The sequence below is a fragment of the Xyrauchen texanus genome, chromosome 8 (assembly GCF_025860055.1).
Source record: "Xyrauchen texanus isolate HMW12.3.18 chromosome 8, RBS_HiC_50CHRs, whole genome shotgun sequence".
In the NCBI taxonomy this organism is placed as follows: Eukaryota; Metazoa; Chordata; class Actinopteri; order Cypriniformes; family Catostomidae; genus Xyrauchen; species Xyrauchen texanus.
This window is the reverse complement of record NC_068283.1, coordinates 1,283,613-1,299,942: the sequence shown is the minus strand read 5'-3', so window position 1 is coordinate 1,299,942 and position 16,330 is coordinate 1,283,613. Positions and strand designations below refer to the sequence as shown.

General features: G+C 41.9%; 1 protein-coding gene across 2 annotated transcripts in view; it reads left to right on the top strand.

The window, feature by feature from the left end:
* LOC127647469 (protein kinase C alpha type-like) overlaps positions 1 to 16,330 on the top strand; it is a 225,238-nt gene that overhangs the window by 3,754 nt on the left and 205,154 nt on the right. For both annotated transcript variants that reach the window (XM_052131734.1, XM_052131733.1), the window contains exon 2: positions 972 to 1,003. In XM_052131734.1, coding sequence (XP_051987694.1) covers positions 972 to 1,003 — 32 coding nt within the window. The remainder of the gene's footprint in view (positions 1 to 971; positions 1,004 to 16,330) is intronic.

Genomic DNA, 16,330 nt, shown 5'->3' with positions numbered 1-16,330 from the left:
TTCATGTCTGTTTTATTTGTCAACTCTATATTTTATTTTGTTTATTTATTTTATTTTATTCATATATTTAATTTTATAATATTACAAAATGCTAGATGGTATTGTGATCAGTACAGTTATTTTCAAAATAAAAAACAAATAGATATGTAAATACATTTAATAAAACAAATCTAAATTGAATTAGTAATTTGCATATGATCCATTTGATTATGTTACGATGTGTGTGGGAAGCAGGAGAAGGCAGACGGTGGTGCGGATCCAAACACGGCTTTATTAACAAACAAATAATAATAATACAAACACGGGAACAAAGGAAAAGTCCACGATGGGAAAAAGTTAACTCAAACACCAAAAGAACACACAGCGGGTAGAACAGATAGTGAACATAAACGAAGGGCAGGGTAAACCTCGAACGAACCAGGGGAACAGCGAGAGAACAAAGGCATGAGCAAGCAACATAACATGCAACGATATTCACATACAACGACCGACAAGGGAATGGAGGAACAAACAGGGTTTAAATACACAAGGACACAATAAAGACTAAACGAGACACAGGTGAGAACAATGATGTGTGCAGGCAGTGAGGGAGGCCGGGAATTGTGGGAATTGTAGTTTTCTACAAGGACAGTGAGACTCGGGGCGGACAACAAGGAAAACATGACATGGAATGTGATCAGTGAAGGGTGAAACGGAAAACACGGGGCAGACAACAAGGAATCGTGACAGATTATTTGGAATAAAGATAACAGTAAATGCACACTCAGAGGATCATTTTATGACATCATCAAACACATAATTGCTCAACTGATGTTCAGTGATTTTAATACCTTTCAAACTTTCTGCCTCATTAAGAGAGAAAGCTCTGAAACTAATCTGAGCTGTGTTGAAAGAATCAGATATTGTTTTGCCGCTTTAACACTAATGGACATATTTCTCTCTGTCTTTCTCTGTCTAATGCTTCTCTACAGGGGATTTGGAAAGCAAGGCTTCCAGTGCCAAGGTACTGTGTGTGTGTGTGTGTGTGTGTGTGTGTGTGTGTGTGTGTGTGTGTGTGTGTGTGTGTGTGTGTGTGTGTGTGTGTGTGTGTGTGTGTGTGTGTGTTTGTGTAGTGAGAGGATGTGTTTTAGTGTGGCTGAGTCTGATGTACACTCACCTAAAGGATTATTAGCAACACCTGTTCAATTTCTCATTAATGCAATTATCTAATCAACCAATCACATGGCAGTTGCTTCAATGCATTTAGGGGTGTGGTCCTGGTCAAGACAATCTCCTGAACTCCAAACTGAATGTCAGAATGGGAAAGAAAGGTGATTTAAGCAATGTTGAGCGTGGCATGGTTGTTTGTGCCAGACGGGCCGGTCTGAGTATTTCACAATCTGCTCAGTTACTGGGATTTTCACGCACAACCATTTCTAGGGTTTACAAAGAATGGTGTGAAAAGGAAAAACATCCAGTATGCGGCAGTCCTGTGGGCTGAAAATGCCTTGTTGATGCTAGAGGTCAGAGGAGAATGGGCCGAATGATTCAAGCTGATAGAAGAGCAACTTTGACTGAAATAACCACTCGTTACAACCGAGGTATGCAGCAAAGCATTTGTGAAGCCACAACACGCACAACCTTGAGGCGGATGGGCTACAACAGCAGAAGACCCCACCGGGTACCACTCATCTCCACTACAAATAGGAAAAAGAGGCTACAGTTTGCAAGAGCTCACCAAAATTGGACAGTTGAAGACTGGAAAAATGTTGCCTGGTCTGATGAGTCTCGATTTCTGTTGAGACATTCAGATGGTAGAGTCAGAATTTGGCGTAAACAGAATGAGAACATGGATCCATCATGCCTTGTTACCACTGTGCAGGCTGGTGGTGGTGGTGTAATGGTGTGGGGGATGTTTTCTTGGCACACTTTAGGCCCCTTAGTGCCAATTGGGCATCGTTTAAATGCCACGGCCTACCTGAGCATTGTTTCTGACCATGTCCATCCCTTTATGGCCACCATGTACCCATCCTCTGATGGCTACTTCCAGCAGGATAATGCACCATGTCACAAAGCTCGAATCATTTCAAATTGGTTTCTTGAACATGACAATGAGTTCACTGTACTAAAATGGCCCCCACAGTCACCAGATCTCAACCCAATAGAGCATCTTTGGGATGTGGTGGAACGGGAACTTCGTGCCCTGGATGTGCATCCCACAAATCTCCATCAACTGCAAGATGCTATCCTATCAATATGGGCCAACATTTCTAAAGAATGCTTTCAGCACATTGTTGAATCAATGCCACGTAGAATTAAGGCAGTTCTGAAGGCGAAAGGGGGTCAAACACAATATTAGTATGTGTTCCTAATAATCCTTTAGGTGAGTGTATATGCTGATGCATTGAGATGTACCAGGTTTACCGCTCTACTCCACTGCATCACATCAGATGAGTATGTTTAGTACTGTATTGTATCACTGTGTCATTAAATGATCATCATAACATGGAAAATGTAAAGTGTTGGGCTTGCCAGATCTCTTTTCTTTTGTAAGTTGCTCATGCTCAGATCTTCACTCTACTGTAGCATTGTTGTATATACGTATATACAGTGTTGCATATATGTATATACAGTGGCCACAAAAATTATTTGGACATTTAAAGGGACAGTTCACCTGCAAAAAAACCTTCTGTCATCATTTACTCACATTCATATTGTTCCAAAAAAAAAACATGTCATTGGTGTTGCTCTAGTGCATGCTGTTCCAGTTGAGCAATCGGAACAATCAGAGCATATAGCTACACTTGAGTCTTTTTCAATGACCATAAATGACAATAAATATGTTTAAGTGTATCTCAGTTCACGTTCTTAGTTGTGTGTCCAGGGAGCTCCAAACAAATAAGGGCTTCAAACTGTAGATGTTGTGCACATAGCATATACAGTATTTCCCTGTTTTATCATATTTGTCTGTTGGTTTGCATCTGATGTGAAGAAGCCAATTAAATCAGTTTTTGCATAGAGGAAATGCTGAGAGTATGTATTTTATATTGCAAGTAGCATCGTCAGATAGTCTGTTTGAAAAATGGATCGCTGTAAACCCCACTCCAATAGGTCAAAAGAAAAAGATGCCAGGTAAGCAGGCTTATTTCTGAAAACCAGGAAATATTACACTGGGTCCTAACCAGGTGTGATGCATCAAGTAAAATATCTGTGACAACCTGCTCTCATGACAAGTTGTGATAATTAAATAATAATGAAAAGCGGTGAAATGGTAAGAAATTCCATAGAGGAAAAACAGACAAACCAAGGAAAAATTTTATAATTTTTGCTTTGTTTTATCCATAACGCAAATCTAAACCTAACCATTAAGTCTAACCCCTTACCCAAACTCTACCATTAACCGTGATTTCATTAGGATTATAACTGTTGTAACCACAAAGGAAAGAAAACATCAGGGTTTTGAACGAGACGAGGCAAGGTTATTGACATTCATCAGTCATTTGTATTGTATAAATAAATAAGGAATGTGTAACAAAGTTGCCTTTCTTAAAATAAAGTGATTGATAGGAGTCTAGTAGAAATGTCATAAAATATGGAAACATCGATTATTGATTTGCAAGTTATTTTTTGTCGGTTTTTGAAACATCGATATATTAACATTAGCCGACATTTAAATTAGAAGACTAATTTGTGTGCTTTCCAATTCACTGTCCGTTGGCCTTCCGTTTAATGTAGTGTGGCGTAATAACTTTGGGAGCCCACAAGGGGGTGATATTACATTTACTGAACTTAATACTGGAGGATGCGGGGGCCTGGATATCTCAGCGAGTAAAGATGCCGACTACCATTTCTGAAGTCATGAGTTCGAATCCATGGCATGCTGAGTGACTCCAGCCAGGTCTCCTAAGCAACCAAATTGACCTGGTTGCTAGGGTGGGTAGAGTCACATGGGGTAACCTCCTCATGGTCGCTATAATGTGGTTCTTGCTTTCGGTGGAGCAGGTGGTGAGTTGTCCGTGGATGCCAAATCTCAGTTGCCTCCTGAGACCGTCAATCCGCGCATCTTATCACGTGGCTTGTTGAGCACGTTATCGCGGAGACATAGTGCGCATGGAGGCTTCATGCTATACTCCGTGTAATGTGCTCAACAGGTCACGTGATAAGATGTGTGGATTGACCGTCTCAGGAGGCAACTGAGAGACGAACCACAACCACAAGGACTTTGAGCGCATTGGGAATTGGGCATTCCAAATTGGGGAGAAAATAAAAATACTGGAGGACTCGGTGCAGGTGGAAGTCCAAAGATGTGAATATAGTCACCACACACACAAAAGCTACGAAGGTTTTTGTACTTTTCCAAGATTAAAAGTGACGTTGATGAGTTTGTAAATGAGCGTATCTGCGCAAACGTAATGTTTAGCGACTTTTGGCGACTTTTGTTTTGCAATTTCTCTATATGTTTCTCGTTATAAGACCCGAGGGGACATGTCATTTCAGTCTGTAGCTCCCAGACTGTGGAACGCCCTGCCCCTGTCCATGCGTCTGGTAGACACTGTAGCCTCTTTTAAAAAGGCTCTGAAAACATGTTTATTTAAGAAGGCTTTTGGTTGATGGGTTTTCACTAGTGTCACTTTAATCTTATATATGTATATACATTTTATACTGTTTGTTTTTACTTATCCTCCTGTACAGCACTTTGTGATTTTATCTGTGAAAAGCACTTTATAAATAAACTTTACTTACTTACTTACTTACTTACTTACTTACTTACTATATGAAGCCTTGAAGAGGTTTCATTCAAGCTGTCAAACCACAAAAAGACACTTGTAACTGAACATACATTTTATAAGCTATATGAAAGATACACATACATGATATATCCTCCAGTGATGGCTAGAGTAAATAGTCTATGTCCTTTGATAATGAGTAACTCTAGGTCGAATTGAACAGAGTTGTTAAGAGTTGTTAAGCCTCTGGAGCTGTCGTGGTGGCAGTGTGTGTACCTTCATAGAAAATAAGTGTTTCTAATTTTAGAACATGCCATGTCGTTGGCCAGACGTGACCACTATGCGACCCCCTTTAAGTTACCCTGCCGCTCACACTTTACCAAAATTGTGTTGAGAAATATGTATTAAGAAAAAAAAAACTATTTTGCAAAGATTAGCCCTATTACAGGCTTGCCAACTTTTCGTGAGATTTCGATGACATGAGCTGAATCAATCACATACACATTATTTGTGTTATTATGCCAACCATCATCAATTTGTAACACCAAACACAACCTAATCAAACCATACAATGAAAATTCTTATCAGTTTTTGTGCCCACTTACAACAGCTAACCTGGCATTGACAATTTTAAAACACACATACAATATGGCACAAAAATGGTCTTCAGTGGTAGATGACGTACGTGTTCATCCACACGCTCAAAAGTGGTTGATTACATACTTGCAATTATTTTTAACTTAATTGCATGTTTTCATTGGAAGTCATGGAGTTATTTTGACAACCTTGTTTTGATGGAACCTTTTGAATTTAAAAATGTTTTAATTATTTTTATTTCAATGGAAAATATTTTTTATTCTGGACTAATTAGTGCTGCCGTTATTAACACGTTAATGCAATCATTCATTTAACGCCACACATTGTTTTAATGCTTTTAACGCATATTATGACGCTTTCAATAAACCGTAGTTCACGAGAAGCGATGCCGCTAATGTCACAGGCATTTCCGTCTGGAAAACAGATGGTGGAGACATTATTCTGAGACCAGATCCAAGCATATTATTAATGTAGCACAGCAATAGAACATGCCCACAAAGCACAGATAGAGCTCCTAACATTGTAACCTCATTGCAGTGGCAAGACAGCTGCCATTTGAACACCTGCCTTGGAGTGTGAGACGTGGTGCGAGTACGAGGCAAAAGTTGTGAGGTGCGAGTGCGAAATGCAAGTGTGAGCACGAGGTGATTGTCTGTGTGGTTAACTAAAATGGTCAATGCCAGGTTAACTGGTGTAAGTGGGCACAAAAACTGATAAGAATTTTCATTGTATGGTTTGATTATATTTTGTGCATAATTTGAATTGAGTTGTGTTCATTTTCTGTTGTCCAACTCTGGTGGGGTAGGTTTTGTGTGGATGACTGAAAAATACGTCTGGATAAAGCATATTTTGTCCACTCATGTTTATAAAGATATTACAATTAATCATCATTAACTACAAAAAATTGTGATTAATCGTGATTAAATATTTGAATCGTTTGACTGCCCTAGTACTAATCAAACTACTTAATTTAATCAGCAGCACTTTATTTCTAAAGGGTCAGTTGTAATGTTCGGCCTGTATGAGTATTCCTGCTAATACGTTGTATCTGACTTAATGATTTAAAGGAGATTTAACGTTCTAATGCTTTCGTGTGACTGAGGTTGAATTAACCACGCACCCTCATTCCAATCCCCGCCCTCCAAAGATAATTTTAAGACCAAAAAGAGCAGCGTTGTATATTCCTGTGGTTGTCAAATTCAACAGAAGCACATTAGTGCCCTCAACTGACAAACTTTATCAATAATAGCCTGAATGCAAATGCAACACTATGAGAATGAGCAAAATGATTGACAGGTGTGTGTTATTCCCTCATTATCCCATTTACAAGGAGCAGATAAAAGGTCCAGAGTTCATTTCAAGTGTGATATTTGCATTTGGAATCTGTTGCTGTCAACTCTCAATATGAAGAAGTAGGTGATGTAAACATCAAATTCAGACAATAATTTAAAATCAAGTCGCCATTGGCAATAATAAGGAACACTTTGTGTGTGTTCATATGTGGTTTTGTGAAATATCATCTTGTGAGTTACTGAATTCAATTTTATGAATTTTGAACTCAGGAGATCAGGTTAGCAGTTTGAATCCGAATCACTCTCTCTGCAAATCATGCAAATCAAAGTGAATTGCTGTGTATGTAAATTAACTTAGGATAGCTAAGGTTGATATTTTGATAGCTAGCCAGTGTAATGGCACAATGGTTTTGTTATCCTCACAGTACATAATTATGTTCAACAGGACCATGTACTTGCAATGTGCCAAGCATTTGCATCTGTATACTTGGTTAAGTAAGTTCATGGCCTAAGACTGCAACTTGTATTTGCATTGTGTTATAACTTTTGCTTTGATGCCTTTCAACGTAAAAACGAGCTTGTATAACTAGAAAAGTAATTTGAGTATTTTCAGTCCTTAAATGTCTCAAATACATAATGACAGTCAGCCATCAAGGAGTTTTGGGCCAGCGTGTGTCCTCCTAAGGCTGACCTTGTCATAGCTTGCAGCTGTTTTCAAGCACCTTCCGCATGCTTACAGTCTGAGAGCTTAATTACCTGTCAAAGTAGTCGGCGTACTGCTCCATACAGCTGTTATTTCCATCCGTACATTAACCCACCTGTCTGCACCTACTTCTTCACTGGAGGATGTGTTGCTTACTGAAGAGTGAAGAGAGCAGAAGAACATGAAGAAAATCAAGAGCTTGAACGCGAGGTTCTGGTCAGTGATTTCATGTTCTTGGTAGTATTAGAGAGATGTGTAATGATGTGTAGCGATGAAAGGGCTTCTGGTGCCTGAACTATCACTTTGAGACATACTGATGAGAGGGGTAATGGACCTGTGATCACATGTGTTACGACACCAATCCAGAACTGTTAATGAGGGAAGACTGCAAGAACTCCATAAAGTACCACATTCTATAATCTGCAACTGTTACCTTAATGGAATATTCCGGGTTCAATACAACTTAATCTCAATGGACAGCATTTGTGGTATAAGATTAATTTCTTAAAATTCTTAAAAACAAAACAAAAATCAAGGTTACAGTGAGGCATTTACAACGGAAGTGAATGGGCCCATTTTTTAGTTTTCAAAGGAAGAAATGTCAAGTTAAGTCATATTTATTTTTATAGTGCTTTTCACAACACACATCATTTCAAAGCAGCTTTACAGAAAATGATGCTGTAACAAAAATGATGCTATTAAAGTCCTTAATGAATAACAAGATTTAAAAGCATGCCCCCAGTGAGCAAGACAAAGACGACTGTGCCAAGGAACATACAACTCCAAAAGATGTTAGCTAATGGAGAAAAATAACCTTGGGAGAATATTATGCCAATAGCAGGTATAAAGTATATGTGTAGTACAAGTCTTGTTTTATGTAAGTAAGCTGAGTAGATGTTGGAGGGCCGATGATTAAACTGAAGGATTTTGTATGAACAGTAATAAGATTTATGAATTCCATCCCAAATTGTTTGCAGAAGTGCACGTAGATGCAGTGTACATTTATTTGGCTGATTAAGGCTTTAGTTGGTATTAATTTATCATCTATGTATTCTGTTATAAGAGATTGTAGTCCATCATATGACCAAGATGGTGCTGGTGGAGGTCAGCGAGGTGTGTCTCATAGTTCGGCTGGAATCTTTTGGCAGTTCATTTTTGTAGAGTCCATCCTAAGCCAGAGGTGCAGGCAGTGGACAATGAAGTATCCCATTATTACTGTTCGAGTTGGTAGCAGTTCATCCTCTGTGAAGTTCATCGTGGAAGACTGAAGTGATGCAGTCAGTGATCATCAAAGCACCCCTCGCTGTCTGGTGCAGTGTGACAGCTGTGGTTTGAGGTGATGGGTGAGAGGAATGGAAACAAAAGTGTTTGGTGTTGAAGTGAGCAGTAACAGAACTCGAGCGGTGCTTTAGTGGCCCACAGTCTATGCTGACAAAGTGACAATGGTGTTTCTAAGTGTCTGGAAGATTTCCCTCACTAGCTGGGTTTTTGTTGATCATTTGCAGAAAGAAAAGACCGCCGAGAAGAGCATGTGCCTAAATGTCAGATGCACTGAACAATTCTTGCCCTCATCTATGTGCCTCAGATTTACTCAATCCAACTGCTGTACACTTTTACACTCTATATTTTATTTTGGGCAGGGAATCGATTCCAAAAGGAATCTACTCCTTGATTCCGAAGCGTTGGGAATTGAGAAGCAACGCAAAGCATTGGAATCAAATCCAAAGCTGGAGTTTTTGGACTGTGTTTATTACCTCAACCACTGAACTATTACACATTTCAGAAGCCTAACAGCACTAAAACAATTTACAAAAGTCTTTTAAAATGACTGCTACTTGAGTTTTTTGTAGTCTGTCAGCATTTGTAATTCCGCTCTGTTTGTCCAGTATAGTCTGCCAAGATTTTATGTTGGATTACATATATAATCAATTAACATGCCAAATTAGTGACAGTAAATTGGCATACAATAACAACTTCCCTGATGATAAAACACAAGTCTGCAACAAGGAGATGGCAGAGTTCAGTAAGCGTCTTAGTTCACATCAATAAATCTGTATGTTCAAGTTTAAAAAATCAATGTGCTGCACTTATAATATAACGCTTCTCTACTCGATCTCAAAATTTTACAGTGTTTTAAAATGTTTTATATAGCCTATAGTTATAACTATAGCGGACATTTTACACCATTTTACATTAAAATTATTTTATGAAATTAAATTCAAAGACAAAAATTTTAAATACACATTATAAAATATAGATTTTTATATTGTAAGAAATAAACCTCAACAACCTGGGTTGTGGATTGTTTGGACATTTTATTCAGTGTCCGAAAGGTAGTGGACAATTACTGTACAGTACATTATAATATAAACATCATTCTAAACAAGGACTCATGAGTGGAAACGTCTCGGGTTACTTGTGTAACCCTTGTTCCCTGAAAAAAGCGGAACGAGATGCTGCGCTTTGCTAAGCGCTTTTGGGAACAATCCTGCACTGTGAACAGCTGTGAATATGTGTGTAACACGTCAATGAACATTGACCGGAATTTATAGCCTCGGCTGGTGAGACCATTAGATGCACCTGTGGCCAGGCTTTAAATAGACGCGTCACCAGCGTGTCGTCAGATATCTTTTTCTGAAGAGCAGTCCTGGGACGTCCCAGTGTGGCAAAGAAGCGCAGCATCTCGTTCCGCTATTTTCAGGGAACAAGGGTTACACATGTAACCCAAGACGTTCCCTTTACAAAAAGCTTCACTATGATGCTGCGCTTTGCTAAGTGCTTTTGGGAACGCAATACCCACACCGCTGCACTGAGGCTGTCCGGAACCCTACGGTTGTGAAGTGTGCTCACAAGAACGCGAGAGGTCTCAGACATGAGCTTGAGATGTCGACTCAAGGACATAAGAGCCCGGAGTAGTATAAACATCTAAACCATACAATTTGACGAATGTGTGCAGAGATGACCAGCCTTGCTGCATTACAAACTTGTTCAGACGTGATCTTGAGATGTCGAATCAAGGAAGAGTCCGGAGTAGCAAAAACATCTAACCCATAAAGTTCGATGAACGTGTGCGGAGAGGACCAGCCTGCCGCATCACGAACTTGTTCAGGCAAGAGCCTGCCATAAAAATTGATGAATGTGCACGGAGAGGACCAGCCTTCCCCGTCACAAACTTGTTCAGGCATGAACTCGAGATGTCGACTCAAGGACGTAAGAGCCCGGAGTAGCATGAACATCCAAACTATCAAATCTGATGAATGTGTGCGGAGAGGACCAGCCTGCTGCATCACAAACCTGCTGCGGAGGTACCCCTCTAGACAAAGCTTTAGAGGAGGCGACCCCTCTGGTGGAGTGAGCCCTGACACCTACTGGTGAAGCTTGACCGCACGCCTCATAGGTCAGGGCAATAGCATCCCTCACCCAATGTGACATAGTCTGCTTGGTAGCGGCCACCCCCCTGTTGCGGCCCCCATAGCAGACAAATAATTGCTCTGACTTACGCCACTGGCTAGTGCGGTGGACATAAGTCTGAAGGGCACGGACTGGGCAGAGGCCGTGAAGTCTTTCCTGCTCCATCGTTAAAAGCGGCGGGGAGCAGAAAGCTTCCAGAGTGACAGAATGTAGTGTCGAAAAAGGCACCTTAGGAAGGTAGTCAGGATGAGGATGCAGAATAGCTTTGGCCATACCTGGGGCAAATACTAAACAGGCCAGCAAAACAGACAGAGCCTGTAGATCCCCAATCTGAGCCTGTAGATCCCCAATCCTCTTAAGAGAGGTAATCCCCATAATCACTTTCTCGGATGAGTGGACGCTGGTGCGTTTTGCAGCCGCTGCTCTCTGATAACTATTTTAGCTATTTTAAGTTATTTTAACGTTCTTACGGATTACTGGGCCGTGTATTTACACTCAAGCGAGAGCAAAAGCCTTCGCCTTCACTCGGAACATTTTTACTTTAGTTATCCTGATGTTTTGGTGTCTGAGTATGGTAAACTAACCTCATTCTCCGCCTCATTCTCCACTTGTCTTCTCAACTCCATGCGGCTGCTGCTGCTGGCTAGCTGCCCGCTGCCGTTCATAATGTGGGCTTGCAAGTTCTACATGTGGTTTATCCTCCTCTGGACTGTCCTTTCAATTCTACATCGTCCTGGGGCTGGTCTGACCCAGTATACAGCGGCTGATCTCCTCCTGCTCCGCGGGCTTCTGTCTGTGCCTACCCCGCTAGTTTTCCAGCTACATCCGGAGATTGCGCTCCTTCCCCGCCGGAGATACATCCACCGCGGATCTCGCCGGAATTTCCACCTCGATGAATCCAATCCAATAACATCATTTTGGTCCACTTCTCGCCGTTCCCGCCAATGCTCAAGTCGGGTCGCTGATTGCGGTTCGCTTGCTAACCTGGCTAGGGCAGCAAGCTCCGCCCCTGGCTACAACAACTCTACTGTCAACTTTGGTCTCCTGAATGTCCGCTCTCTCACTAACAAGGGTCAGCTTATCCAGGATCTCCTCGTTGACCGTAAGCTGGACTTCCTCTGTCTCACGGAGACCTGGCAACAACCTAGTGACTTCTCCCAGCTCAACGCCTCCACTCCATCTGGGTTTGTTTACCACTCTCATCCTCGTGGCTCTGGCCGCAGGGGAGGTCTCGCGCTGCTATATCGCGAGAAGTGGAAGATGTTGCCAGTTTCCACTCCAGTTTTCTGCACTATGGAATGCTCTGTATTTAAATTGCCTGGTCCCACTCCCACAGTTATTGCTACAGTCTACCGTCCTCCAAAACCACACAGTGACTTTTTAAACGAATTCTCTATACTACTCACCCATCTCTCTACTCTCTCTCCTAATGTCATTCTCCTTGGTGATTTTAATATTCATATGGACAATATAAACCTCCCACTCACCAGAGACTTTACCTCCTGCTTAGACAGTTTTGTATTCTATCAGTATGTTGAATTTCCCACCCACATAAAAGGTCATTCACTTGATTTGATTTGCTGCTCTGGCTTAATCCCTTTCAACTGCTCTGGTGATGATGTTCACATTTCTGATCATTTTCTTTTGTCATTTAATTTCTCCCTGTCTCTGGCTGTAATCAAGCCAGTCCACCAGATTTCCTTTCGTAATATTAACAACATAAATACAGACATCCTGTCCTCCTATATTGACAATTTGCCTATCCCTGACTTTTCTTCTCCGGACCACCTTGTCACCCATTATAACTCTGGACTTTGCAATATTCTCAACTCCCTTGCCCCTCTCAAAACTCGATCTGTGTCTTTTTCCCGTTCTGCCCCATGGTTCTCATCAGAGCTTCGCCTCATGAAAGCCAAAGGTCGCCAACTTGAACGCCTAATTAAAAAACTGGTCTTTCCATTCATAAAGAAATGCACAAAACTAATCTTCTTCACTACTCAAACTCAATAGCTGTAACTAATTCAAACTACTACTCTGATCTCATCTGCTCTAACGAAGGAAACTCCAGGTCTCTCTTCTCAATCATGCATAACATTTTTAACCCCCCTGATTCCTTACCTTCTCACATGTATTCAAGTGAGACTTGTAATTCATTAATTATCTTTTTTAATAAAAAAATCAACTCTATTCACCAGCAATTACATTCAACCCCCTTGCCTCCACCTCCCCCTTTGCCCCTCCCCAATAGCCACTCATTTTGCTGCTTTCTACTGCCCTCCTCCTCCGAAATCTCTGATCTTATCCGTAAATCAAAGTCCTCAACCTGTTCTCTTGACCCCCCTCCCCACAGCTCTGGTCAAAACCTGCCTCACTTCCCTCCTTCCCTTTATAACTTCCATTATTCATTCCTCTCTTTCCTCTGGTATTGTCCCCTCACTTTTCAAAATTGCATCTGTCAAAACCTGGCTTAGATCCCACTAACTATAAAAATCTTCGTCCCATCTCAAATCTTCCCTTTATCTCTAAAATACTTGAAAAAATAGTGTTTGCACAACTCCATGCCTTTCTTACCCTCAACAGTCTTTACGAACTTTTCCAGTCTGGTTTTCACCTTCCCATAGTACTGAAACTGCCCTAATAAAAATCACCAATGATTTACTCATAGCTGCTGATTCCGGACTCATCTCCATCCTCATCCTGCTTGATCTTAGTGCGGCCTTTGATACCATTTCTCACTCTATTTCCTGAATAGACTATCCTCTCTTGGCATCTCACACACCCCTCTTGATTGGTTCCGCTCATATCTCTCCTACCGCACTCAGTTTATTCAACTCAAATCTTTCACATCTCACTCTTCCCCTGTCACTACTGGTGTCCCTCAAGGTTCAGTTCTTGGCCCCCTCCTTTTCATCACCTACCTACTGCCCCTTGGCAATATCTTCCACAAATGCAATATTCATTTTCATTGTTACGTTGATGACACCCAGCTCTATTTATCCAGCAAACCCACTTCCTTGTTGCCCCCCCTGTCCCTTACCAGCTTACTTGAAATTAAAGACTGGTTCACCTCAAACTTCCTTAAACTTAACAGTGATAAATCTGAACTCCTCCTCGTAGCCACCAAATCCACCATTTCCAAAATCAATAGTTTCACACTACCCATTGATAATTCCTTGGTCTACCCCTCCCCTCAGGTCAAGAGTCTGGGTGTAATCCTCGATTCCTCCCTATCCTTTCAGTCACACATAAATAATGTTAGCCAGTCTGCATACTTCCACCTACGCAACATTAACCACCTCCGACCCTCCCTTACCACTCACACTGCCTCCATCCTTTCCACAGCCTCATCACCTCCCACCTTGATTACTGCAACTCCCTTCTTTTTGGTCTCCCTCTGAAATCTCTTCATAAACTCCAACAAGCAGCTCCATTGGCTCCCGGTTCAATTCAGAATACAATTTAAAATCCTTCTGCATACTTTCAAAGCTATCCATAACCTTGCTCCTTCATATCTATCTGCCCTCCTTCACATCGCCACCTCCTCCCGCTCCCTTAGATCCTCCTCCTCTATTCACCTCACTGTACCCTCTGCTCGACTTGTCACTATGGGGAGCAGAGCATTTAGCCACTCTACTCCCCAGCTTTGGAACTCACTCCCACCTGACCTCCGCAGTATCGACTCTCTCCCCCTGTTCAAAACCAGACTCAAAACCCACCTGTTCCAGCTTGCTTATTTGTAAATGCACTGTTCTTGTCCTTTTTTATAATTGTATGTTTATACTTTTATGTTCCCTGTACTTGTTTTATTATCTGTAAAGTGACCTTGAGTGCTTAGAAAGGCGCTGTTAAATAAAATGTATTATTATTATTATTATTATTATAAGAAAGACCATCTTGAGAGTCAGAAGTCTGTCAGACGCTGACTCTAGAGGTTCAAAGGGGGTCTCAATCAGACCCTCCAGGACTATTGCTAAGTGCCATGAAGGAGTTCTGGTCCTAACAGGAGGCCTCAGTCTCATGGCTCCACGAATGAAGCGAGCGAGTAGAGCATGCCTCCCAAAGGCACCCGTCCATCAAGGCGTGGCAAGCCGAAATGGCGGCCACATAAACCCTGAGAGTAGCGGGGCATATGCCTGCTGACAGTTTTTCCTGCAGAAAGTCCAGAACTGAAACAATTTAGCAGTTAACTGGATCTGCACCATGTGAACTGCACCACTTTTCGAAGACACCCCATTTATTGGTGTAGATTCTTCTGGTAGAGGGAGCCCTAGCACTAAGAATGGTCTCGATAAGCTCAGGTGACAGCCCTGTGTCTCTCAGTTGGTACCCTTCAGGGGCCAAACATGAAGTTTCCACAATTCAGGCCGGGGATTAAATATCGTCCCCTGCGCCTGAGACAGAAGGTCCCTCCTGTCCGGAATCGCCCAAGGCGAACCGTCGAGGAGAGATATTAGCTCCGAGAACCATACCCTGTTCGGCCAGCATGGCCCTCGCTGGCAAACTCTGGCCAAGACTCCCGGGAGCAGAGAAACCGGGGAAAAACGCATACAGATGCATTCAGGGCCATATATGCCACATCACGTCCAGACCCAGGGGGGCTGGGTGACTCAGGGAGAAGTAGAGGAGACATTACGCTGTTCATAGAGGAAAAAACTGCCGAAGGCTTCCTCGTGGCTTTTCGCCTCCTGGAATCTGGAGATAACCATATTCATGGCGTCTCCGAAGAGACCAGAAGGCGAAACCGGGGCATCGAGTGGGAAAACTGTCCTTATCCTTGATGCCCGAAAGGTTAAGCCATATATGCCTCTTCCTGCTGACTAAAGCGGACATAGACCGACCAATGGCATGGGCTGTCTGCTTGGTTGCACATAGAGATAAATCTGTAGCCCGACGAAGTTCAGAAAAGGATTCTTCGTCGAGCGTTGCACCCGCACTCAGGTAAGTGAGGCGAGCGCAAAGTATTTCGCCCGAAAGTAGGTCGCAATGCACGCACTCGCCCTGCCCCAACGCGAGAGCAGCATGCTCTTCCCCCAAACAAACAAAACAAAACTGATGCGTGTCCCTGACAGTCATAGAACATTGACAGGGAAACACGCATCGTTTGCTTTGCTTCGCCGATATTTTTCCACCTTTTTCTTTTATATTTTATATATATATATATATATATATATATATATATATATATATATATATATATATATAGAAAGAGGGAAAGGAGAAAAGGCTCAATGCGCACTGCCTAACAAATTCTAAATCCTTGCAGAGGAAAGTTTCTGACAGGCTTGTGAGACACATAGCACAGTATGCTCTGAAGAAAACGGATCTGACGACAAGCTGGTGACGCGTCTATTTATAGCCTGGCCACAGGTGCATCTAATGATCTCATCAGCCGAGTCTATAAATTCCAGTCAATGTTCATTGACGTGTTACACACATATTCACAGCTGGTCACAATGCAGGATTGTTCCCAAAAGCGCTTAACAAAGCACAGCATCATAGTGAAGCTTTTTGTAAAGGGAACAGACAATTTCAATGTAGGTAAAATAGTGCTTTTAAGATTATTTTCTGTAGTTCTTCAAAATGCAGCCGCATGTCAAACTTCCCTCAAATTTATCTTATGT